This window comes from Triticum aestivum, chromosome 7B (assembly GCF_018294505.1).
Source record: "Triticum aestivum cultivar Chinese Spring chromosome 7B, IWGSC CS RefSeq v2.1, whole genome shotgun sequence".
NCBI lineage: Eukaryota > Viridiplantae > Streptophyta > Magnoliopsida > Poales > Poaceae > Triticum > Triticum aestivum.
The window spans coordinates 326,676,198-326,702,100 of record NC_057813.1 but is presented as its reverse complement, the minus strand read 5'-3'; the positions used below and the strand labels follow the sequence as shown (position 1 = coordinate 326,702,100).

Below are 25,903 nucleotides of genomic sequence, written 5' to 3'. Positions count from 1 at the left end.
GAAGAAATTCAATGAGGATTCTGCCACTGCTACTGCTACTGAGGCTTTGGTCAAACCGAGGAAATCCATGTCAAAGAAGCCTGCTCGTAAGCCAAGTGCTTCACCAACAGTGCCCTCACGGCAAATTCCTCACACTGCTACAGCTCCACCAAAATCCTCAACAGCTCCTTCAAAGTCCTCAGCTCCTGTGCATCTGGCTACATGTCAAAGGACTGCTGGTTTCTCGATTGCCTCTGGTGTTTCAGCAAGTTCCTCAGCTGCAACAATTTCCTCATCAGGCCCCACACTGTTGAAGACCAAAGCAACAGCTGGACGAGGTCCTCGGCCAATTCCAAAGAAGAAACAGGTCGCATTCCATGTGCCTTCTGATGATGAAGCTTCTGATGATGAACTTGCAGAAATCATCAGGGACAGACAGGTGAAGGCCGCTAGAGCCAAAGGCACATCTGTGCCACTGCTGTTGGATCCGAAGAAAATCCTCGATTATATTAATCTCTGGCACAAGGATCCAAACACCCCAATGCCTAATTTTCATCTGACCCCTGGACAAAGTCATATGTTGACCCATTTCATCGCTGAAGAGAAATGGAAGTTTGAAAAGGCAAGAGAGATTAGGAAAGCTCAATACATAAAGGAGAAGCTCCTGAAGAAAAAGGTTGTCAGAATGACACCTGAGGAACTTCTCCAGGCTCAGTCTGAAATTCAAGCCCTCAGCAAAGACTTTGATGCCTACTATGCTGATTGGCAAGGAGCTAAAGTAAGATTCGTCAATGTGACAAAGAAATTCACAAATGTTGCAGCCCCATCGCAACAAGAAAATCTTCAGGCTGCAGACTCTGCTCAGCCTGCTGAAGAACATGCCAGCACCGCTGATGCCTTTCAGCCTGCTGAGGAAAATGCTCGTTCCAGGGCTGGTGAAGAAATTTCAGCCGCTGAAGAAATTGCCAGGGCATCCACTAGTGGTGCGCCTGAAGAAACTGAAGAGATCGGAGCAACTGCATCAGTTGCGCCTGAAGAAAATGAACCAGATTCCTCAGCTTCTCCCGCGCCCACACCAACTCCAATTCTTCCATCTGCTTCTGATGTGAAGAAGACCAAGGTTGCAGAGCGAGCTGCAGTGAAGAAAAGGAAGGCATCAGCTGCGTCAAACTCTTTGGCTGCGAAGAAAATGAAGCCAATGACCAGCTCACTCGAAAATCCAATTGATGCTGTTCCGATTTCCTCCATACCATCAAAGGACCTTGTTCCTTTTGGAGAAGACTATGAGATCCCAAGCGGATCTGATGAAGAAAATCATTCTGCTGCTTCGTCAGAGCAGATTGATTAAGAAATTGAAGTGGAAGCAATCCCTTCAACCCCAATCATTTCCTCGCCTATGCCTCAGTTCACAGCTGAAGAGGCCGGTGTTGAGGAACTTGAAGAAGATGAGGATATTGGAAGCACAACGCCAGTGATGAACGATGACTTTTGGAAAAGTCAGCATCCAAATTCTCCACTCTTCACCCCAATCCAACAGATACCTCAGTCCCCTGCTCCAACTGTTCAAATGGGCTCTGAAGAAACTCATCCCACTTCATCTGTCCATGAAGAAATTTCAGCCACTAGTGCTGATGAACCTGTTGTTGCTGATCCTCAGACTGCACCTGTTAAGGAACAAGAAATTCCTCAGCCTGAAGAACATGAGCTCGCGATTCCTGAGGTGGTGATGCAACTCACTGACACCCCTCTGCCAAAGCCAAAGAATCCGTTCTCAAGCAAACAGAAGTTCAAGGCTGAAGATTTCTTTGCCGAGCACATATTCTTCACTGATTATAATACATATGATTCTGTTCGCATAAGGAAGAGGCATTTCTGGACTGCCAGCCAAGCCAATTTCTATTCCTCAGTGCTCTTCAACAAAGACAAAGTCTTCGATCATGCACATATTCCTCATGTGGACATCGAGTCTCTGCCCGGCTTTGAGCCAGTCCTCAGTGTTCTTCACGACGCAGGACTTCTGAATTTCTGCATTGATATCTGTGACTGGAATAAAGAACTCATTCTTCAATTCTATGCAACTCTGCACATCACCGGAGACCCTGAAGACGTGAACTCATGGGTATTAGATTGGATGTCTGAAAATACTCACTACAAGGCACCAGCAACTGAATTGCTTCGTGCTTTACCACTCAGTCCTCCACTTGATGGTGCTCGTTGTATCTACAACGAACCAGAACTTTCAAATCACTATATGCAAGTGCTGATGAAGCCTTTGAAGCCAAGGCAGGCCCCACAAACCAAATTCCTCGTCAAGGAATTACTCTATGTGCCTCGGACTGTCTATCGAATTCTGACGAAGACAATGAGTCCTATCAAAGGCCACGACTCAAATGATGAAGAAGTCGTTGGCATCATGAAGAATATGCTTTTCAACATCATTCATGGCGTTCCCGTCAACTTCCATGATTTCTTCATGAGGACTCTGGCCAATATTGCTATGTCACCATTCGAGCTGAAGCCCTATGCTCCTTGGATTATGAGATTCATCAGGGCAAGATCTTCACTGAATTACAAAGCTGACACTCTGAACCACGGTAGCTACTTGCCTCCCATTGAAGTCCTCAAACGGACAGTTTCATCAGCTGATGATAAAGGCAAGGCCGCTGCTGTGATCGATGAAGGCATTCGTCCATTGGATGGTCAATTTCGCAAGGCTGCATCTTACTCTACCAATGACGATTCTGCCACACATGACTCTGCCGCAAATACCTCAGCCAAGCAAAATCCTCCAGCCACAGCACCCAGGGTGATGACTGACCGTGAGTTACTCCTCAGTCTTCATCAGAAGGTTGATCGCAATTACAAATGGGTAAAGCGTCAGTTTGGTGCACTTCTTCACAATATGACCTCAACACACAATGCAGTGAAGAAGAACCAATACTACCTTCATGAAACCTTCAACCGCACCTGGGCTGTCCTCACTCATGTCTATAGTGCTGAAGAACTGAAGACTATGGGTCTCAAGAAAGAATTTGACTGGTCTGCACCTCCTCCGAAGAAATTCAAGAGGGTCAAAATTCCTCCACTGGTGGCCAACTCTTATTCTTCATCGTGTGACACTGATGAGTCTGAAGATTTGGACGACACTGCGGCAGGCCCTGCTACAACAAACAACCCCGACAATGCTGGCACTCCTCCATCGACTTGAAATTCTTCAGGGGCGTTAGTCCTCAGTTTCAATCCTTTTGGTCATTTGATGACAAAGGGGGAGAAATCTGAGTTAGTCTTCAAGCGGGTCTATATTAAGGGCATTTTTTTAAGTTACAACTCTCGTTCTTCTGAAACTTTTATTTGGATCGAGTTGTAATCTTAAACCCGATGGTGCGCTGATACTTTTGTTGCATTATGCTTTGCATGCTTATTCCTCGTTAATGACATTGCACGCATGCTGAATCTCATCAGGCACCATATTTCATCATGCATTTCAAATTCTTCATATTATATATCAAATGCGTGTATGAATTACAAGATATAGGGGGAGATCTCCATGATTCAACTCTTCAAATGTGCATTGCCTCAAAAGCAAATTCCTCACTATGCACATCTTCAGGGGGAGTTCTTCTATATCTTGTAATCAAATTCCTCAATATCAGTGTATACACTTCATATGTTTATCCCCGTTGAAAACTTAACCTATGTTGTCATCAATCACCAAAAAGGGGAGATTGTAAGTGCATCTAGTGCCCCTTAGTGATTTTGGTGTATTGAAGACTTATAGGTTAAGGGACTAATGCGTTTGTGAGTGTACACAGGTCTATAAGTCTATGAGGAGTTTGATATTTACAGAGAAAGTCGACCCCTAAAAATGAAGTTCTTCAACTGAAGACTTTGATATTCTGAAGACTTTCTGAAGACTTTGAAAGTGAAGAAATTGGTGTGACCTTGAAGACTTGGTATTCATTTGTGGAACATGAAGCGTGAAGACTTTTGTTTTCGTAGTTTCATTTTTTCTTTCTTGAGTCATAGGAAACACCGTACTGTTAAAGGGGGTCGAGGAAATACTAAGGAAAAATTTCCATGTGATGCTCAACTCAAAATCCTACATCTACCAATCCCTTCGAGTGAAGCCTTTGGAAATCTCATACAGTTCAGTCACTTTCTTCAGTGACAGAGACGAAGTTCTTCTGGTCGCTGATGAATTTTTTCTGACTGAGGAGTTAGGAATTCGTCAGTGTGAATTACCTACACAGTGAGGAACATGATAGCCCTGAGGAATTTGAGAGTCAAATTTCCGACCGTTGCTGTGCTACGCGCTAGCTGTCCCAAAATATCTTATCCACCTAACGGTCATATCATTGAAGTGCATTTATGTCTTATCATGTCGGGCTGCTCCCTAGGCTATAAATAGCCGCCCCCTACAACCACTAGCTGGTTGGCTGCTCCGAAAGAACTTGACACTTGTCATTTGAGAGCAACCCATCCTCCGAGGACTTTGAGCGAAAATCATCGAGTGAGGAAAAACCCAAAAACCAAACCCCTACAAACCCAAAGTGATTGAGCATCACTGAAGAGATTGATCCTGCGTGGATCCGACGCTTGTTACCTTTGAAGACTGTGCTTCTTCCAGACGGTTAGGCGTCAAGGTCTAGAGCATCCAAGAGGAATTGTGGATCGCCGAGTGACCAAGTCTGTGAAGGTTTGGAAGTCGCGTGAAGACTTACCACGAGTGATTGGACGAGGTCTGTGTGATCTTAGTTCAAGGAGAATACGGTGAGGACTGGGTGTCCTGAGCTGCGTGCTCAGCGACTGGGTGTCCGGGACTGTGTGTCCTCGAGTTTAAATACTCAGCCGCTCCAACCAGACGTACAACTGAGACAGTAGTTGGAACTGGTCTACCAAATCATTGTCTTCACCAACCTAACTGGTTCTATTTCCTCAACCCTTTCATTTCCTCATTACTGTGTTGAGTGTTTGTTCATATCTGTGTTTGAAGACTTTGACTGAAGACTTTCTCAATTTCCTCAGTTCAATTTCTTCAGTCTGTTTGTCTTCATCTTGTGTTATCCTGTGATTACGCTTTCTGTACTCTGTGCTAGTCTTCATTTCATCATGATGACCATGCTTGTATTCTGTTATGCTTACTTCTGAGTACTTATTCCGCTGCTAATAGTTCTTCGCTAAGGAATTTCCTCACCGGCAAATTCCTCAGTGAAGAATTCATAAAAATCGCCTATTCACCCCCCCTCTAGTCGTCATAACGCACTTTCATCATCCTCTGATCCACGCACCCATGAGACCGAACTTCAAGTTTGGAAGATCATTAATTTGCAACATCTTGCAAATAATCTGCCAGATTCATTTACTGATTTGAAAGGTGTTACAAAATCCTTAAACCCAGCCAGAAATGCGCCAGAAAGAGTGGAGGTACCAATAAAAACCACTCAACTCCCTATTCCTAAAAAGAGGGGGAGTAGTACGGCCTCTGACCCGGAGCATGCTTCTAGCAAGCAGCAAAGGAAATCGAGGAGGAAAACCTCGGAGTCAGTAAATGCAGGTCAACTCAACGTTGACAAACACCTGATGGGTAGTATACACCCAGTGGAAGGGCAACCTCCACAACCCAGTTCCAATATGCATAAACTGACTGGGACATCGGAACACCCAGACTCGATTGTATTGGGAAATCACAAAGAGTCACTAGGGGTGCAGGAAATTTCCATCAACTATGTTGATTCTGGAGAATCATTTGACCGTAAGACTACGACTGTCGACATATATTTTGCTGAAAAGATTGCAGATACCCTTCTCACTGATCATGATCCAAGGTCTATCGTCGAGTGCCAAAAGCGCTCCGACTGGCCTAAATGGAAGGATGCAATCCAAGCAGAAATTGCCTCGCTTAACAAAAGAAAGGTATTCACTGAAGCAATACCTACACCTCCCAGTGTTTTCCCTGTGGGATTCAAATGGGTTTTTCTCCGGAAACGGAATGAGAACAATGAGGTGGTGAGATATAAAGCAAGGCTCGCAGCACAAGGTTTCACGCAGAAACCCGGCATTGATTTCACAGAAACATATTCTCTAGTAATGAGTGCAACCACTTTCCGATATCTTATATCTTTGGCAGTGCAAAATCGTCTATCTATGCAGTTGATGGACGTCGTGACCGCATATCTTTATGGGTCACTAGATTCGGACATATATATGAAGGTTCCTGATGGAATCTCTGTCCCGAATAAAAATGCAAAACGCAACATGTATTGTGTAAAGCTGAATAAGTCATTATATGGCTTAAGGCAGTCGGGACGGATGTGGTACAACCGACTCAGTGAGTTCCTTCTTCAGAAAGGTTACTCCAATAGTGTTGATTGCCCATGTGTTTTCATCAAGAAGTCCTCTACAGGATTTTGCATCATTTTTGTGTATGTTGATGATCTCAACATCATCGGCAGCACACCAGACATTGATGAAGCACGCAATCACCTAAAGATGGAATTTGAGATGAAGGATTTGGGTAAAACCAAATTTTGCTTAGGTATTCAACTTGAGCATCTTCCCTCAGGAATCATGGTACACCAACCTTCCTATATCCAGAAAATATTGGAGAAATTCAATATGGACAAATCCTATCCATCCAAAACTCCTATGGTGGTTCGATCTCTAGACGTGGAGAAAGATCCGTTCAAACCAAGGGATGATGGAGAAGAGGTGTTGGGACCTGAAGTTTCATACCTCAGTGCCGTTGGAGCGCTTATGTATCTTGCAAATTGCACAAGACCTGATATTGCATTTGCAGTGAATCTACTTGCTAGACATAGCGTAGCTCCCACCAAACGTCATTGTCTGGAGTGAAGAATATCTTTCGATATCTCCAAGGCACAAAGGATCTTGGTCTATTTTTCCAGTTCCAGAAAAATCAGGACTCTGATGTGATTGGGTATGCAGATGGCGGCTATTTGTCTGATCCCCATAATGCCAGATCTCAGACCGGCTTCGTGTTCCTACATGGTGGCACTGCTATATCATGGAAGTCTTCGAAACAGACTCTGGTGGCAACATCTACCAATCATTCTGAAATAATTTCATTATTTGAAGCAACATGCGAATGTGTATGGCTTCGCAGAATGATAAACCACATACAACAGTCATGTGGAATGGGTTCGATAAAATCACCTACCATTATCTATGAAGATAATGCGGCCTGTGTTGCGCAGATGCAAACAAGATACATCAAGAGTAATATCACCAAGCATATTTCTCCTAAATGGTTTTTTCCCCATAATCTTCAGAAAAGCAGGGAAATAAGCATTCTGCAAGTCAAATCATGCGACAACCTTGCTGATTTATTTACCAAGTCTCTACCAAATTCTACATTCCAGAAATGTGTTCATGGAATTGGTATGCAAAGACTCAGGGACTTGCAGGTGTCAGGGGGAGTCTCTTCTTGAGATATCCTCATTTTAATGGCATCACATTATGCTATCTTTCTTTGTGAGTATATATTTCAGGATCTCATCAAAGATTTTATGAAGAACTTTTGAAGGAGAATCTTTTGAGATGATAGAGCTTCCCGGACAATCGTGAAGATGATCTACATGGTCAAGCGTAGATTAAGGGGAGTGTTAAAAATAATTCTATAATTAGGGGAAAATCTCCCCTTGCCCAAACCGTTGTTGTGGTTTGTCCCGCAACCGACGCCTCCCTTCGATCTCCTGGAACCGACGCCTCCTCGAGGGATCATCGTGTCTCCTCGGGACATATAAAAGGGTGCATGTAACCATCGATCAATCAATTCGATCATTCTGATTCAAAACACCCATAACTCATTATCGGTGCAATTTGTAGGTGCGAAGTCGAGATCCATTACTATATTCCGTTAACTCATTACGAGAGTTTCCATCCCGTGAAAGTGGTGGGCATGTTTCATCTAATTAGCAGATGACTAGTTGAGTCGGCAGGGGCGGGTCCACTTCAATTCATGGGTATTCAGTTGAGTATTCATTATTTTTGTCCAAAAAACTAGGTATATATAGTGTATAATACGTGTATGTGTGAGAAAAGGGGAAAAACTAACGGAAAGTCTGATGGGTGCATGCATTCAGCCCAAAACTGGAACAACCCACCTCTATTTTCTCCCTCCCCATCCGATGGCCCACTATTTTGCTTCCTCCCAGCCCACCCGATGGCCTGATGGTACGCATTAAACTACAGAGCATTGCCTCAAAAAAACAGAGCGATCCATCAGAGTATTTAACCAAAAACTACCACAATTCACGGAACTGTGACGAAAAGCTACCACTTTACAATTTTATGCGAAAAACTACCATTTTTTTTCTAAACCGTGGCAAAAAACTACCAAGTCTGAAAAGAGCCCAATTTGGCTCTTTTAAGCGCGTTTCTGACAGAGTTAGCCCACACATAAGTGGGCTAAAAAAGCAATCAGGTCCCTGTTTTTTTTTAAAAAAAGCAATCCAGTCCTTCCTTCGAGGCCCAGCACGGCGAGCACATCCAGTCCTGTAGCAGCGGCAGCGGCAGGAGGAGGAGGATGGTGGTGAAGAGCGGAGGCGGCAGCGGCGCGAAGGAGGGGGCCGCCGGCGCGGCGGTGCGGCGGTGGGTGGAGGCCGGCGGCGGGAGGCTGGTGCTGGACGGCGGGCTGGCCACAAAGCTCGAAGCCCACGGCGCCGACCTCAACGACCCGCTCTGGAGCGCGAAGTGCATCCTCTCCTTCTCGCACCACATCCGCAAGGCAAGCCGCCGCCGCCCAAGTCAATCCGCCGGCCACCGACGTGCGCAGGGGCACCGAAGCTTCCTCAATTCCGTCCTTCCGCCGGGGCTGGGGAATGCGGGTGGAGGAGGAGGGCGCCATCAACGGCGGCGAGGAGAGCCCCGGCCTTGGCCTCGCGGCGGCGCCGCACGACTGCTGGGTCCTGCTCCGCCCCGGCCAGGGCTACAAGGTGTGATTCTGCCCCGGTCCTCGTCTCTGATCGACTGGCTACAGGACTAGATTGCTTTTTTGGAAGAAAATTATGGACCCGATTGCTTTTTTAGCCCGCTTATGTGTGGGCCCAACTAGTCAGAAACGCGTTTAAAAGAGCCAAAACGGACACTTTTCAGACATGGTAGTTTTTAGTCAAGGATTAATGAAAAAATGGTAGTTTTTCGCACAAAATCGTAAAGTGGTAGTTTTTCGTCACGGTTCCATGAATTGTGGTAATTTTTGGTTAAATACTCGATCCATCAGGACCATTACATGCACGCAGAGAACTGGCGCATCGCCTGCCAAGATTCCAATCCCACAGACACGGGCGGACCGTGGACGGTGGGCGGCAGTTGCAGCAGGCAGGGGCGGACGGCGGCGCAGCCTCGCAGTCCAGGCACCCAGCGTGCTGCATGCGATTGTCCGGCTGAACATCCTGCATTGACATCGTCGTTTTCTTCAGACATTCAGACTTCGGTACTTCTTCCGTAGTTCCACTGTCTAGCAACAACAATCTTCAGTTTTTGCTTCTAAACAGTGTAAATGTACAAGGATTAGTTAATGTCGCCAATTGGCTTCTTATTTCGGTATAGGATTCTTGAACTGAATTCATAAGCATGGACTGAATTCTTAGACTTGTTTGAGTGTTCAGACCTACTTTGTGTTTGCGGATAGACCTACTTCAGCATAGTATAAGATATTATAATTTGAGACTTGTTTGTCATGATTCATAAGGATGAACTGCTAATGTTAAGATGAGAGTCGTTCAGGGCTATTTAGTAGTATAATACATTCATATTATTTGAAATTTGTGATGTGATTTTGCAATTGTGACAATGAGTATTACTTATAAAATAAGTACTCTAAAACTTGAGTGATTTTAACTTTCAAGTCTAATACATAAAGAGGAAGAATAGTGGTACTACTAATTTGAGGGTTTCTTACAAAGAGCATCTGCAAAGAAGAGACAACCTGAACCCGAGAGTGTTACTCCATCTTCCAATGAAAGTCAGATGCAGTTGGTGATATTCCAAGGTCTGAGTAGTAGTGGGACAAGCACAGTGCCACCTGGACTAGAGAGAGCTTCTAGCACAAAGCCCCCAATTACAGAAGATGATGCACCAACTTCCTTTTCAACTGAATCTCTATATTAGTGATGTGGGGAATGATGATTTTTTCACAAACTTGAGAAGTCTAGCTGAGTTGTCTATGGTGCTTGTTAAAACAGGGAGGTTCTCATCGGTGTGACATTGTTTACAAACTTCTCAAATTAGTGCTAGTTCTTCTTGTTCCAACGGCCGGTGTTGAGAGTGTCTTTTCATCAATGAACTATATAAAAAACAAGCTAAGAAGAAGATGGAGCAAAAATACTTGAATGATTGCTTGGTCACATTCATTGAAAGGGAATTCTTCTTGCAAGTTAAGGATGATAACATCATCACTCATTTTCAAAGCATCAAGGATCTCAAACTTATCATGTGATTTGTAAGGTTTCTTATCATTTGTTATTTTATATCCTCTATATATCTTAGATTTTTTTCACGATATGTTGAACTATTTTTACTTCTATATGTTGAACAATATTATGATAATTTTTATGAATATAATGGATCAGGTGATATCTTATATATAGTTTAAAACTAGTATAATATGCTGCTATAATTGTGTCTGTCATAGCTTGCCACACAACTAGTTAAGGCTTGCTAAAATTTAACGGTTTAAAAGTTACTAAAAATATAAAAGATATTAGAAAACCTCACTCTAATATAATAAGATGATGCAACGATGCGATTGTGAAAATATGCATTTATGTGTCCTCGATTAAAAAACAAGAATTTCAGCTCACTGAAGAATCAATATATACTGAGCAACATCCAGTCATATTTTTTTAATCCCTCTGTTGGATTATGTTATATTATAGGTGTGTTGGTTCAGGATTTTTTTCAAAATTTTTGAGAACTTTTATACCGTCGAAAACCTTAACTAGTTTTGTAGTAAGCTATTGTAGAAAATCCTACTCCTAAGATATCCCGATACAAATTTTGTTGAAAAAATATCATTTACATACTTTTGTAATATACCTTTTTCACGTATAACAAATTAGTACCTTTAAAAATATAACACACATGATTTTTTTCATGAAACTCATTCGAGGTATCTGGTAGTTGTTAATGAAGTACTATATTAAAAAGTAATAAAGAGATATAGAAAAATCATCTATGTGGTAGGAGTACATACTCTCAGGAGTACACAAAATAAAAGAGCACACAAAATAAAGAGATGTGTGTGTGTGCGCGCGCCCGCGTGTTTGTGTGTGTGAGACCATCAGAATCTCCGGGATGAATTAGTGCCATGATATTTTTAGTACACCATGACAATAATAAAATGGGACCTATTCAGTTATACGGTTTCAAAGCACAAACAATCCCCTCTCACTCCATTAAAATGTACATCAGCATCAATACAAGCCCTTTCAGCATCCACCACTAAAGAATATACGAATTTGGACCACAAGCACATTGCAAACTGTCAAGCGGAGTTAGCGATATTTCAACTTTCCATGTTGCAGGGCTGATTTTTCCTGACATACGGTCATTTCATCGCCCGTCAACCCTGAGCAAGCTTGTGGTGCCCCCAAGGTCACCGCGAAGTAAAGATATATGGTGCACAGGAAGGCAAGTACCACTAGCGTTGTCAAGAGAAAGCGATGCCGCTCAACCAGGGCAGACCAACTACCAACATCATCACGAGATGATTGAGGCTTCTTAGGAGATGGCAGAAAGAATGTGTTTTGCGACCTCCTGTGAGGCGATGATAATGAATCAAGAACCATGATTGATGAGCGGGCAAATTTGAATCCTGCGCAAAACAAAGAATAAGTTTAACAAGAGATACATATTTCAAGCTACTTTAAATGTTCATAAGCAAGAACCATGATTGTTTTGGGACGGAGGGAGCATAATTCAAAACAGGTCACCCTGGGATGAAACAAAAACTTTAAATGTTTAAACCCCTCATAATACATACCTTAATGATGTGAAACTATTATGTAATTCAACAAGAATCAAACTGACATTTTCAGAATATAAACAGAGAAATTTGTATTTTATCTGCAAATAGACCTTTGTCCGACAGTAATCACACACAGGTCTAGAAAAGAAAATCCGAAGCAGCAGCAAATAGCAGTGTATCATACTAAAATATTCACTCACATGCTTAACTCTTCATAAGCATTCTACCTGTATATTCCGTACTTCACATTTCATGATTTATTATGATACATTCATATGTTTTGCAAGTGAGACAACTTTATGAAAACCTAGTATTCCAATCAGCAACTTCAAGAAAAACAGATATTCTCGGTGAAAGGAAGAATAAAAACAAATATATAAAACAAGAAAGAAAGCAGAACAATGAGTAGGGTTACTCAAAACAAGTGTAACGAAAAAACATGAGTTTGTAACAAAATAAGACTTGATGTCCAAGATGCCTGTTCTTTCCACAATTCCACTCTTAACTGCCAGGAATTTTCTTGAATAATTGTCACGTAGTGTACCACAACATGTTCTTTGGTAATACATACTGAAGGACAAGGACATACCAGTACTGTTCTGTAAATTCCTAGATAAATTAAACCCTGTAAATTCCAGTAACATGCATCAAGTGTGATGTATTTTGGTTCATTAAGGGTGTGTTTGTTTCGGGCTTTTTCAGTGGCTTCTGTTCCCTAAAAGCTGTAGCCCAACAACGGGCCATTTTTAGGCTGGCTCCATGCAGCCGAAAGTCGAAACCCTCCTGAAAAAACGTCCAAGAGCCACAGCCCATATTTCGGGCTTCTTTCAGCCGCAGCTAGCTCCAACCCCACCGCTAGGTTGGTCTTTCCCAATCTGCGCCGCCACCCGGCTCAACCTCATCAACCGGCCGGCAAATCAGAGACACCGCCGCCCCGTCCACTGCCTCTGCCACCGGCCACTCCCCCACACAGTACCGCCTCCACCCGCCCCAACCCCGGCCACTGGCCACTTGGATCACCGTACGACGCCATGGTAACCTCCTGCGCCTCGCTCCCTCAGAGCTCTCTCTGCTCCTTCCCCCCTCGCAGAGGCGTGCGCGTGCTTTTCGTGTGTTACCTGTGTGCATGATCTTCCTGAGGCAATGTGCTCAGCCGGTTAATTGGACATAACTTCGTTCGTGTTTCATCTAGTACTAGTGCTAACAGTTCATTAGATTTGCTAATCGACATTGGTACTAGTGAATTGCTCTAGAATTGCAAATTGTACTGGTACTAGTGACTGCTCCATTTGCAAAATGATACTGGTACTAATGAGTGCTACTGCTGTTATGATACAAGTGAGTGCTACTCTATTGTCATTTGTTTATATAAATTTGCATAATGATAATGGCTATATAGATGGAAGAGCCCAAAGTGAAAGCTCAGTGGGATCGAGAGACCAACATAATTTTTTGTGAGTGTGCCACTAAGCAAATACAGCTTGGGCATAGGCCAACCAGGTCCTTAACTGCCGCTGGCTATCAGGGCAAGGCAGAGTTCAAAGCACGGACCCAAAGAACCTATATAAGAAAACAGTTCAGAAATTGTTGGGATGATATGAAGGCTATATATTCAGCATGGATATTTGCACAAACAAAGCAACTAGACTTGGATAAGATGATGTGAAGCAAACTATTACGGCACAGGATGCTCAATGGGAAGCATTGACCGCGGTTAGTTTATTCCATGCATGAATATCAGTTTTAGAAATGCCATGTTGTATAATGCTACTAACAAGTGTTAATCTTTTTATGTGCAGATTTACAAGCCAATTAAAGCTTTCCGCAAAGGACCTCCACACAGCTTGACGGAGCTTGCGATCATGTTTGACAAGCCGAATATTGATGGACAGTCATCTGTCATGCCAGGAGTGGATGATGCAAAGGCGGCAGAAACTCAAACGCAGGAAGATGTGCATGACTTGTATAAAGAAGAGAATGATACTACTGCTCCTAGTCCCCAGTACACTCAAGCCCAGAACAACCAAATCGAAGCGTTCGACAAATGCAATTCCTTGTAGTCCATCTAAGTTCAAGGAAAATAATGTGCCAAAAGACTTAAGGAGGTTTGTTGACCATGTCATACAAGGAAGACTGTGCGGGGCAAACTAGTAAGACAGCCGACGATGATGATATTCTTGCCATTATGGAAGAGGTTGCCAAGTGTGAGGCATCCGGGACTAGTGATGAGTACAACATGGCTACAAGTTGTTTGCTAAACCATCAAGCCATAGCTTCTTTTACGCAATGAAGACAAATGAAGGGAGACTGGCTCAAGAGACAGTTTGATGAAAGGAAGCAGTGCATCCTGTTGACTGTCATGTATCTCTATGCATTTCCCTGCTTAGTTTCGAACAATTGAGAACTTGTTGAACTATGTACCTTTTGCTTGCTTAACTGAACAATTGTTGAACTATGTATTTGCTTGCTTAATTGAGCACAATGTCATGTTACGTATGGATTGAATTATGGTATGTGGTACTGATTTTTTTTATTTGTATGTGCATAGATGAGTACAACACCTATCAATGATGGTACCATTGTTCAAGTGAGAGTGCAAGTTAAAGTGAGGTTGAATCTGACATAAAGACGATGAAGCTTAGGAAGAAGAGACTTCATCGATATATGTATGTTGCTTTTGTTGCTGCCACACACAATGAGAAGTATCTAATGAAGAAAGAAAGGACAGAGGTAAGATGCACTCGACAAGAGTGGTCTATGATTGCTTGGGGTCGTCCAGAGATTGCTACAAGATGTTTCGTATGCACAGACCTTCTTTTGACTTATTACATGAGATTCTGGTACGTGACTTCATTAGACATGTGTTTAAGTGTTTGGTTTTATTTGCTGCAGACATCATTAGACCCATTGATCCCCAATTCAGAAATGTGCAGGAGAGACTTCAAGACCCTAAGTTCTTTCCTCACTTCAATGGTTGCATTGGTGTTATCAATGGAACACACATCCCTGTCACTGTGCCAGCTAAAAACATGATCAACCATTTTGGTCGACATTGTTATTCATCACAAAATGTGATGGTTGTACTCCCTCGATCCGAATTAATTGACACAGCTTCTATAAAACCTCTATACAATGTTGTATAGAGGCTGCGTCAATTAATTTCGATCGGAGGGAGTATGTGACTTCAACATGAGATACATTTCTGTAGTGGCTGGAAGGCCTGGTTCGGCACATGACACAAGGGTATTCAAGTAGACATTTGACAAGCACAAAGAAAGGTTCCCTCATCCTCCAGCGGGTATTTCCTTCAAACAATCACACAACTCAACTTGACAATGTATTGTGTGTCCTGTTGACATTAATCTTCATTGTGTAGGAAAATACTACGTCGCTGATTCTGGGTACCCCAATCAGGTTGGTTATCTAACACCACTCAGAGGAACAGAATACCATCTATCTGAGTTTCATATCGGCCATGCTGCAGGTGGCTGAGAAGAAATATTCAATTATCTCCACTCATCACTTAGAAATGTCATAGAACGATCCTTTGCTGTGTTGAAACAAAATGGCGCATTCTAAAACACTTGCCTAGCAAGCTACCCACCTAGGAAGCAAGCGAGGATTATCATTGTTTGTATGACATTGCAGAATTTTCATAAGAGACAGTGATTTGTATGATTACCACTTTGTTACATGTGATGATGATGATAACTATTATCCTCCAGGGAATGTGCTCAACACAATTGGAGGAACTATGCAGGAGGTGGAAATACTACCATGGACACAACTCGTAACATGATTGCTGATTCTATGATGGCGGCGACGGCGAGAGAGTAGGTTGCAGTTCACCAAAACCATGTATTTTTCAAACAAAGGACGGTTTCATGTAATATATGCATAGTTTTTAAGGCGGTAAGGCGACCTAAGGCGCTGGGGGGCGCCTTATCGCCTAGGCGACGCCTAAGCGCCTAAGGCGGGCATATTTGTAAGGCGCTGGGGGGGCGCCTTATCGCCTAAGCGTCGCCTAAGCGTCCAAGGCGGGACGCCTTAAAAACAATGAATATATAGTAATTAGTGTTGGGCTGTGTCTTATCTGTATTTCAGTGTGTGTGTGTGCGCGCTTATGGCCCATGTGGCCCATGTGGCCCATGTGGCCCATGTAACCCTGCAGCCTATATATGTGCTGCCCCCTTGTACAGGAAACCCTAACTCCAATAGAATACAATACCAGGCCATCTTTCTATCCCAGCCGCCACCCCTCTCTCCCCTGATTCTACATAGTGTCAGAGCTTGGGTTCCCAATCCCAGCAGTGGTGATGGTGGTTGGCTGGTTGTGCTTGCTGGCGATTGTCTGAGAGGAGAAGGCTTGTGTGGAAGAAGGAGAGGTGGAATCCCAGATCTGAGGGGAGGAGGTAGTAGAGAGGTGAAAGTGAGGAGCAGTGGTTGCTGGAGGTTGCTAGTGGTGTGATTCAAGATTGGAAAGATGGGGGACAACTAGGGGTTGGTAAAGGCGTTGGAGAAGCTAGCTGAGCTCATCACTGTCAAGGCAGAGGGTGTGGCTTCCCCAGGTGCGCTTGTTCCTCAGCCTGAGGTGATACAGAAAATAGAACTGATGCCAAATGAAATCAAGATGGAAGGGGTCACAAACTACCTAAGCTGGTCCAGAAGGGCATTGCTAATATTGAGGACAAAGGGGCTGGAAGGCTATGTCAGAGGGGAAGTAGATGAACCGGCGAACAGGGCAAGTGAAGAGTGGAAGAAGTGGAGTGTCATTGACTCTCTGGTGGTGGCATGGCTGCTGAACTCCTTGACCCCATCCATTGCAGCAGCCGTGGAGACTCTTCCCCATGCAGCAGAGGTATGGAAAACCCTGGAAACATTGTACTCCGGGAAAGGGAACATAATGCTTATGGCGCAGATTGAGGATAGAGTAAATGAGCTAAAACAAGGGGATAAGTCGGTGATGGAGTATGTAGCAGAATTGCAGCATTTGTGGGCTGACTTAGACCACTATGATCCACTGGAGTTACCACATTCAGAATGTATAGTTGCTACTAAGAAGTGGGTAGAGCGTAGGAGAGTGATGAAATTCTTGAAGGGACTTAGCTCAGAATTTGAAGGAAGGCGTGCTGGGTTGTTTCATCAGCCAAAGCTCCCCTCGCTTGAGGAGGCAGTTGCAGCAATGGCACAGGAGGAGGTCAGGTTGAAGTTGACCAGGACTGGAGAAGCGAATGCATCTCGCTCAGCATTTACTGTGTCTGAATGGAAGGAGACAAGAGAGTGCTTCAACTGTGGAGAGAAAGGTCACATAAGCATCAATTGCACAGCACAACGCAGAGAAATACGTGGTAGGGGAAGAGGTTACAGCCGAGGTGGATACCGGGGAGTTAGAGGCAGAGGTAACTCGAGGGGTTCGAATTATTCCAGTGGCTTCAAAGCAAACTTGGCTAACTTGGCAACGCAAGAAGAAGGGACGTCAACAACCTCTCAAGGGGAGTCGAAGAGTAGAAGCCAGGAGGACAACACCTTCGGGAACTTTGCCCACTTTGTCTACACAGGGGAAGGTAACTTTGCAAATGCATCTATATCCACACATGATTTCCTTCCAGATTGGATATTAGATTCTGGAGCATCCAAGCATGTTGCGGGTACCTCAACTGAGTTTGAATCATATACTCAGTACCCAATTACACATTGTGAAACAATACAAACTGCCGATGGCACCTCACAACCGATTAAAGGAGTTGGATCAGTTCAATGTACACCCACTATTAAATTATCTGATGTATTACATGTTCCAGCTTTTCCTGTGAACTTGCTTTCTCTAAGTGCTTTGATTGATCAGATAGATTGCCGAATAACTCTTGATAAGAAAATATGTTTGATTCAGGAGAGGATGACTGGAAGGAAACTTGGGACAGGAACCAGGCGTAGTGGATTGTGGTATATGGATCGTGATGTGTCTAGGTCTAGTGCTAGTCCTATTTTGGCTGTACTAGTTGGAGTAAGTGAGACAATGGCGATGATCCATCACTGTCGCATGGGGCATATGGCTTTTGATAAGATGAGTAAGATGTTTCCTGATGTAATGCGTGGAGTAGACAAGAGTAAGCTTGTGTGTGATGCATGTGAATATGCAAAGCACACAAGAATCTCATATTTGAGTAAGGGGCTAAGGAGTATATCCCCGTTTATGCTGATTCACTCTGATGTGTGGACATGTCCTGTTGTTTCTGTTAGTGGAATGAAATATTTTGTGACATCTATAGACTGCCACACTCGCATGACTTGGGTGTACCTCATGCGACATAAAGATGAGGTATTCCAATGTTTTCAGGAGTTTTATGCCTATGTGCGAAACCAATTCAATGTGCAGGTGCAGGTGATCAGATCTGACAATGGAACTGAATATGTAAACGAGCAATTTGGAGGTTTCCTGTCAGCACAAGGCATAATGCACCAAACATCATGTCCAGATACCCCTGCTCAGAATGGTGTTGCAGAAAGGAAAAACCGACACATTTTAGAAGTGGCTCGATCACTTATGTTCACCATGAATGTGCCAAAATTCTTGTGGAGTGAAGCTGTCATGACTGCAACGTTCCTGATCAACCGGATGCCTTCAAAAATGCTTGGTATGAAGTCCCCATGTGAGATGCTATTTGGGGAGAACAAATTCTCAGTTCCTCCGAAGTTATTTGGGTGCACCTGCTTCGTTAGAGATCACAGACCAGCAGTGGGAAAGTTGGATCCACGAGCTGTAAAATGCATATTTGTTGGATATCCTGCAGGGCAGCGAGGCTATAAGTGTTGGAGTCCTGCTGAAAGGCGCACATTTGTAAATATGGATGTCACCTTTCGAGAATCTGAGCCTTTCTATGGTGAGAAGACAGATCTCAGCACTTTATTCGAAGAACTTGACCACTCACAATCTATGCAGGGTGGTCAAGAGGGGGAGTGCAACTTGAGTGGTGAGTGCAGCACCAATGGCGACAAGGAGCAGCCAATACCAACCCCGAAAATAGTGGGATCCTTCATTCCAGTTGTAGTTGATGGGGCTGAACAGCAGAGGTGGCAGAGACCAAATGAGGAAAGGAATCCTCAGGTGTATACAAGAAGGAAGAGAGGTGTGGAGGAACAAGTGCATGAGGAGCAGTCAAAAGAAACTATGGAACAGAGGGAGCAGTCAGAAGAAACTCAAGCGACAGGAAGCTCATCTGAAGTGGAGTCATATGAAAATTCAAGTACTGAAGAAGCATCACCTAACCTGCCAATTGCTCTCAAGAAGGAAGTAGCAAGGAAAACTTTGAGCAAGGGCAATCTTGAGCATGACATCAGTAATTATGTCACCTATGAAGCCCTATCACCTTCATTTAGAGCATTTGTCGCATCACTTCAAGCCGTGATTGTTCCTAAAGACTGGAAAGAAGCAAGACAAGATCCAAAGTGGTGTGAAGCCATGAGGGAAGAGTTGGAGGCCCTGAGAAAGAACAAAACATGGGAGCTAGCAAATCTTCCATATGGGAAGAAGGCAGTCAGTTGTAAGTGGATCTTCACAGTGAAGCAGAATCCTGAGGGTAAGGTTGAGCGTTACAAGGCAAGACTGGTAGCCAGAGGGTACAGCCAAACGTATGGTATTGATTATGACGAAACATTCGCCCCAGTTGCAAAGATGAATACAGTGAGGATTCTAATCTCATGTGCAGCTAACTTTGGATGGCCACTACACCAACTTGATGTAAAAAATGCCTTTTTACATGGAGATCTACAAGAGGAAGTCTACATGGAAATTCCTCCTGGACTTTCTACACCTGGGACTGTTGGGAAGGTTTGTAGATTGAGAAAATCTCTCTATGGTTTGAAGCAATCGCCAAGGGCTTGGTTTGACCGGTTCAGGCAAGCAGTTTGCAGTATGGAGTATAAACAATGCAATGGAGATCACACTGTTTTCTATAAACATTCCAAGCAACAGATTACTATTCTTGCAGTATATGTGGATGACATCATAATAACGGGAGACAATGAAGAGGAGATTGGAAGACTAAAGAAATGCCTAGGCAAAGCATTTGAAGTTAAGGATCTTGGTCAGCTAAAATATTTCCTGGGTATCGAAGTTGCAAGATCAAAGAGGGGAATAGCCCTGTCTCAGCGAAAATATACCTTAGAGCTCCTAAGTGATATGGGAATGCTTGGATGTAGAGCAGCCCCAACTCCCATTGAACAAAATCACAAATTGACAGCACAGATGGGTGAACAAGTTAACAAAGCAAAATATCAACAATTGGTTGGCAAACTTCTGTACTTGTGTCACACTAGACCAGATATTACATATGCAGTAAGTGTAGTAAGTAGATATATGCATGACCCCAGAAGTGGACACCTTGATGCAGTCTATAGAATCATGAGGTATCTAAAGGGCAGCCCTGGTATGGGACTCTGGTTCAAGAGTAATGGCCATTTGAATGTTGACGGTTATAGCGATGCTGATTGGGCTAGCTGTCTTGATGATAGACGATCAACCTCTGGCTATTGTGTGTTTGTTGGTGGAAATTTGGTATCATGGAGAAGCAAAAAACAACCGGTGGTGTCAAAATCAACTGCAGAAGCTGAGTATAGGGCAATGTCTCAAGGGCTGAGTGAGATGTTATGGGTAAGAGGCCTTCTGCTTGAGCTGAAAGTGCTCAGACAAGATCCTCTGAATGTGTGATGTGACAACAAATCTGCAATCAGCATTGCTAATAATCCAGTGCAACATGACAGAACAAAACATGTGGAGATAGACAGATTCTTTATCAAAGAGAAACTGGATGCAGGAATCATCAAGATAACTCATGTGAGCTCTGGACAACAAGTCGCCGATTGTTTGACAAAAGGTTTGGGAACCAGGGAGAACAATCTTGCTTGTGACAAGATGGGCATGATAGATATCTATCATCCCTCTTGAGGGGGAGTGTTGGGCTGTGTCTTATCTGTATTTCAGTGTGTGTGTGTGCGCGCGCGCGCTTATGGCCCATGTGGCCCATGTGGCCCATGTAACCCTGCAGCCTATATATGTGCTGCCCCCTTGTACAGGAAACCCTAACTCCAATAGAATACAATACCAGGCCATCTTTCTATCCCAGCCGCCACCCCTCTCTCCCCTGATTCTACAATTAGTAATATATGTTATGATGGGTTCAAAATTATTTTCATATGTCTAGTATGTCAAATTCATTGAAACTAGTGTAATTTCAGTTCAAACATGTGAAAACTGGACATATGAGACTAAAACAGCTCTTAATCGGGTCATTTACTGTTGAGGATAATCAGCCCTTGAACCCAATCTACAGAACAACAGAGGGCATTCTGGTCAATTCAGCATGTTTCAGCACCAGCTGCAGCTCAGTACCACTACCAAACAATTGCAGCTGGAGCTAGCAGCTACAGCTGCACCTTCCAGCCGAAGCCGTTTCAGCTGCAGCCGCAGAAGTTGCAGACCAAACAAATACAATCTAAGATTGGAGTCCACCTGGTTGTAAAACTGAAAAGCATACACAAAGCTAGAGTATCTCCATGTCCATCATATTCAAAAAAGCAGGCAAGTGAAGAGGGAAAGTGATGCGTCATCCATGATATGAGCGCTTGAAACCGCTCCGTACATTCCAGGAACCTCTCTGGAGCAGCGACTGGGAGGTTATTTTGTTGCCTCCTTTCGCCATCAGTGTTGCTGCAGGGCCTTGTCCAGCAGGAGTGGGCGGGGACCTCGTCGGTTTCTGTCCGACGGTGACATAGGATAAGCTTGGTTTGCTTCGAGAGGCGCTGCATCAATGGTGGGTACGACGCCGCGTTGGAATAATCTGCCTCTGCTCTTCCCTCGTATCGGCGGTGCTCTAATCGGCTGCGCAAGGCAGCAGGTGGCTTGGTCTTCTTGCCAGCCTCCAGATCCGATGGGATTTTGTGACCGGTACAGTTTTGTTTATTGTCTTGCAGGGTACATGGGTGGTGGCAGGCGACGGCGTTCCTTTTCTTTAACAGCATCAGAAGAAGTTGACAGGGCCAGGATTTGGTGGACATGGGGAAGAACCCTGGCATCCTAGTATGCGAAGGTGCTCCCTCAGATCTGGGTATAGTGGCAGTTTCCCTCTTTCTTCGATGTTGCCTCGGTGGCGGCTGAGGACGATGCTGGACGATGATTCAGCATGGCACATGATTATCTACGGGTGAAATTGTAGTTCTACTTGCTGCGGAGTCTTTGGTGCAAAATTGCAAGACACCTATGTTTGTTTTGTGTGGTGATCACGTGTGTGTAATCCCTGTAATATGTTTGTCTAATGAATTATATGTGGTTACTTGAAGAAAACCTAAAAGTCCAAAAATAAGAACATTGAGTAATTATTACAGTCCGCCATGATTAACAAGTTGACTTGTATTGTGGACTTGCAGTCCCAAAACCACAGGCACCGAAGCATTAAGCACAAAACTGGAATGAACACGGGTAGATACAATCAGTTACTACCAAACGAATTCTTTCGCCTTCTCAGACCTAATACGCAGGCCAGCTTCCAGGCTATTTGTCATCTAATTCTTGTAGACCTTTCTTTCATCTACAGCTACCAATCAAAAAGCAAAACACTGAAATTTGGAAACTCAAACACCTATAGCACATTTGTGGTCTTCCTTGATAAAAAAAATTGAAGCACTGAACGTAGACCAATTGTTCTATGCTAATTTTCATTTATCAAAATTTTAAGAATATGAACAAGCCAAATTACAAGAAACTAATAACACAACTAAAGGAAGGAAAGGGCCAAACTCAGCCAATTCCTGTTTTTGGCAACATACTCCCCAAGTGCAAAATCAGCTAAACTGAAAGGTGGCTTTCTATCCACCTGTGCAAAACTGTGCTGTATTTATCCTTGATTCTGTGGCTCATGATTTGCAGATCTTTCTTAAACATAATCTTCCAGGATAGCTGGTGAATCCAAAACGTAAATAGGAGTAAATTCGAACGCGGACGGTACACACCAAACGGCGATCCAAACCAGGTTTGCTCCGATTGCAATCGTACAAGATGATCAAATGATTCCGCAATAGACAGATCTCGTCTACCACAGCCAAAGCACAAGGCACACCAAGCATGAAGAACGAGAGAAAGAAAAAATGCGGGGGGAGCGCGCAGCTCAGATCCGAGGAAAGGGGATGGGGGATGCATAAAACAGTACTTACTTGGTTATGATCCGGGCAGGTGTGCCTCCTCTCTCTCTCTCTCTCTCTCTCTCTCTCTCTTGAAGGAGATTTGTGGGTGGGCTCGAGAAGCGGAGACGCGGTTTGTGGGAAAGGAGAGAGAAGGGGAAGATAAACGAGCAGAAATTTATCGGGTATCCTTCGGTTATTGGAGGGGTTGTTATCTAGTAGTACTATTAGCCTCGCATCCACCCTTCAATTTTGTTTATGGATCTGGGTCACCAAGGGATTGGAAGTATATTATTTAGATGCATTACTTTGTAATTGTAGTTGTATTGATGTTGTTGCCTGATGGAAATGCAAAACTCGGTTAGCTGGCCTGTGTGATGTCGAGGCCAACATTACTAGAAGACTTTCAGAAAGAATAAACTAGCATAATGCCATCTTGGCTTGCATGCATCCACCGTTCCATTCAATCATGTCTAATGCGAAGCTAATGAGTGTGAAACTATGAAGTACTCCCCATAAAGAAAAGTGTTGTAACGTTTTATGCAGTTTCTTAGTGTTCTACAATTGCGATCAATTCAGTGCGTATATATGTGTGTTGTATCCTTCCAACTACTTTATTCATGTATGTATGTTTTATTCATCAGAAAGTAAGCAATTTCCTATGTGAGAAGAAAATGTGAGGAGTCTCTTTTAAGAGGAGCAACAAACTAACCCAAATCTTAAGAATTCATAAACTGAACTGTTTAACTATTGTGCTCTTCAACCCCTCTGATGTAAGGTGGAACCCTATGTGAACGATCTTTCACGTTTGGAGTGGATCCTACGGGGAATCACGAAGAACACACGGAAGCACAAAGGGGAAACACGGGGGAAACGAGAGAGAGAATCCCTAAACCAACAAGGAATCAATCACACAAGTGCTATATCACCGACAACATAGAGTAACATATGATCCACAATCAACAAAGGTAAGGATACAAAGGAACCGTTCTTCTCCGTGCGAAGGTCTTGATAGTCTTCCCTATAAAGGGGTCTTGAATCCGCTTGGGGGATCTTCTCCGAAGAGGTCATGATCTCCGAGGAGAAGTAACCAAGTGGATGAGCAAGGCTCTCACACAAAATATGAGCTAAACCAATGCTAAACCTAACTAGGAGGATGTGGAGGAGTATATATAGTCTAGGGCCACAAAGGGGTAAGTGAAGGGGTACATGGGGTGCGGCCCAACACATGGCAGCGCACAGGCGCCGGTCGTCCGACGGGTACCGGACGTCCGGTGGCTCGCGAGGGTCCGGTCGTCCGGTACTTGTCGGACGTCCGGCGATTTGGCTCGGGTGTGGATTTGTCGGATTTCCGGACGTTGTCGGTCGTCCGGTGGCTGATGGTCGTCGGACGTCCGGTCTTGGTCGGTCGTCCGGAGCCTGGGAGTTGCCGGACGTCCGGCCGCTGTAGCTTCGGGCAGCTTCTTCTCTTGGTCCTTGTACTTGGTGTCCTTGCCGTCTTGTCCATGGTCTTCCTCCTGGTCATGCATAGCACATATATTTGAGGTAGTAACCATGTCTCACATGTGGGAAGTCAAGGTTCGGAGAGGAGCGAGTTCACCTTGTGTCCAATGGCGTTTGTTCGAGGTCTCGTCATATGTCCACTTGGGGCTTGGGGAGTAGTGGGAGTGTACATGGGGATGAACGTGGGATGCTCCGCATCATCTCCCCCCCCCAGGAAAGATCCGACCTCGGATCGTGATCCTCATCACCATGGAAACGGTTGTCGTAGACGGACTTGTAGTTGGACGAAGTTGAAGACATGGCGCCATCCGAGTAGTGCAAGGTGTCGCCGGAGTGATAGACATGCAAAAAGAGCAAACACAAGCAACACTCGGAAATACAATGGTTAGCGCACACAAAGTGTCCATCATGTAAGAATGAGTCCGTGCGGCAAGATTGGTCGTGACAAATGATACGGAGCATCCCACGTTCATCTCCATGTACACCTTCATAGCACATCAAGCCCCAAGTGGACCTACCGGACTTAAGGTGAACCCGCTCCTCTCCAAGATTTACATGAATATCCATAGGACTTGGCGGCTACCTCACCACGGAACGTTGTGCATCTTCAGGTACGAGGACGACCGCCGCCAAGGAGCTAAGGAGCTTCCCGGAGGCCAAGGAGAAGGACCCCAAGGCCACAAGAAGGAAGAAGGAGGGCGACAAGATCGATTCAGCACCTCCCAGGCGACCCCGTGCCCACGGGCCTCGAAGACCCCATGCGCACGGGCTACTCAGAGAGTCTGCGCTGGAGCACCCCGTGCGCACGGGCCTGTACCGTGCCCACGGGACCCCCGTGCGCACGGGCCCAACTTACCCCGTGCGCACGGGCCCTACAGGATGAACGGCTGTGAGCTGCTGTTTGGGCCTCCTCTTCATCCACTTTGTCCCCATGCCTATATATTCCGTACCTAGGCCATTTGTTAGGGTTAGCAAAGTAGTTGATACATATTGGTGAGCTTTGCTCCATGGATTCACTCCTTTAGGAGATCAAGACCTCCTCTTGGAGTGACCAAACATCAAGACCTCCTTCTTGGGGAAGGATCCCAATCATAGGATCATCAAGCCCTCATCTCCTTCATAGGATTTGGGATGAACTCTACCATGTATCTTATTTTCCTTTGTTGTTCATGTACCTTGTGGATCTTATGTGTTTGATTGTCTAGTGGATGTGTAATTTGACTTGTTCTTGAGTGTCCCTCTTGTTTTCCCTCCTTTGTT

At 44.3% G+C, this 25,903-nt stretch overlaps 2 protein-coding genes across 2 annotated transcripts; one reads left to right on the top strand and one right to left on the bottom strand.

Moving 5' to 3' along the window:
* Positions 1 to 11,334: 11,334 nt before the first annotated feature.
* On the bottom strand, positions 11,335 to 23,440 carry LOC123160562 (uncharacterized). Its single transcript, XM_044578366.1, has 3 exons — positions 23,174 to 23,440; positions 13,413 to 13,528; positions 11,335 to 11,815 (listed from the first exon to the last, which is right to left on the bottom strand). The coding sequence occupies exon 3, from the start codon at positions 11,787 to 11,789 to the stop codon at positions 11,496 to 11,498; it is 294 nt and encodes a 97-aa protein (XP_044434301.1). The 5' UTR covers positions 11,790 to 11,815; positions 13,413 to 13,528; positions 23,174 to 23,440; the 3' UTR covers positions 11,335 to 11,495.
* LOC123160561 (uncharacterized) lies at positions 16,446 to 18,230 on the top strand. The gene is made up of 2 exons (XM_044578365.1): positions 16,446 to 17,532; positions 17,859 to 18,230. The coding sequence occupies exons 1-2, from the start codon at positions 16,581 to 16,583 to the stop codon at positions 17,900 to 17,902; spliced, it is 996 nt and encodes a 331-aa protein (XP_044434300.1). The 5' UTR covers positions 16,446 to 16,580; the 3' UTR covers positions 17,903 to 18,230.
* Positions 23,441 to 25,903: the final 2,463 nt, after the last annotated feature.

Excerpts from the sequence above, each read along its gene's own strand:
- LOC123160562 (XM_044578366.1), bottom strand. The coding sequence starts at position 11,789 with ATGGTTCTTGATTCATTATCATCGCCTCACAGGAGGTCGCAAAACACA.
- LOC123160561 (XM_044578365.1), top strand. The coding sequence starts at position 16,581 with ATGCCAAATGAAATCAAGATGGAAGGGGTCACAAACTACCTAAGCTGG. Across the intron at positions 17,533-17,858 it reads CTTTGTCTACACAGGGGAAG|GAGAGGATGACTGGAAGGAA; the intron begins GTAACTTTGCAA and ends TGTTTGATTCAG.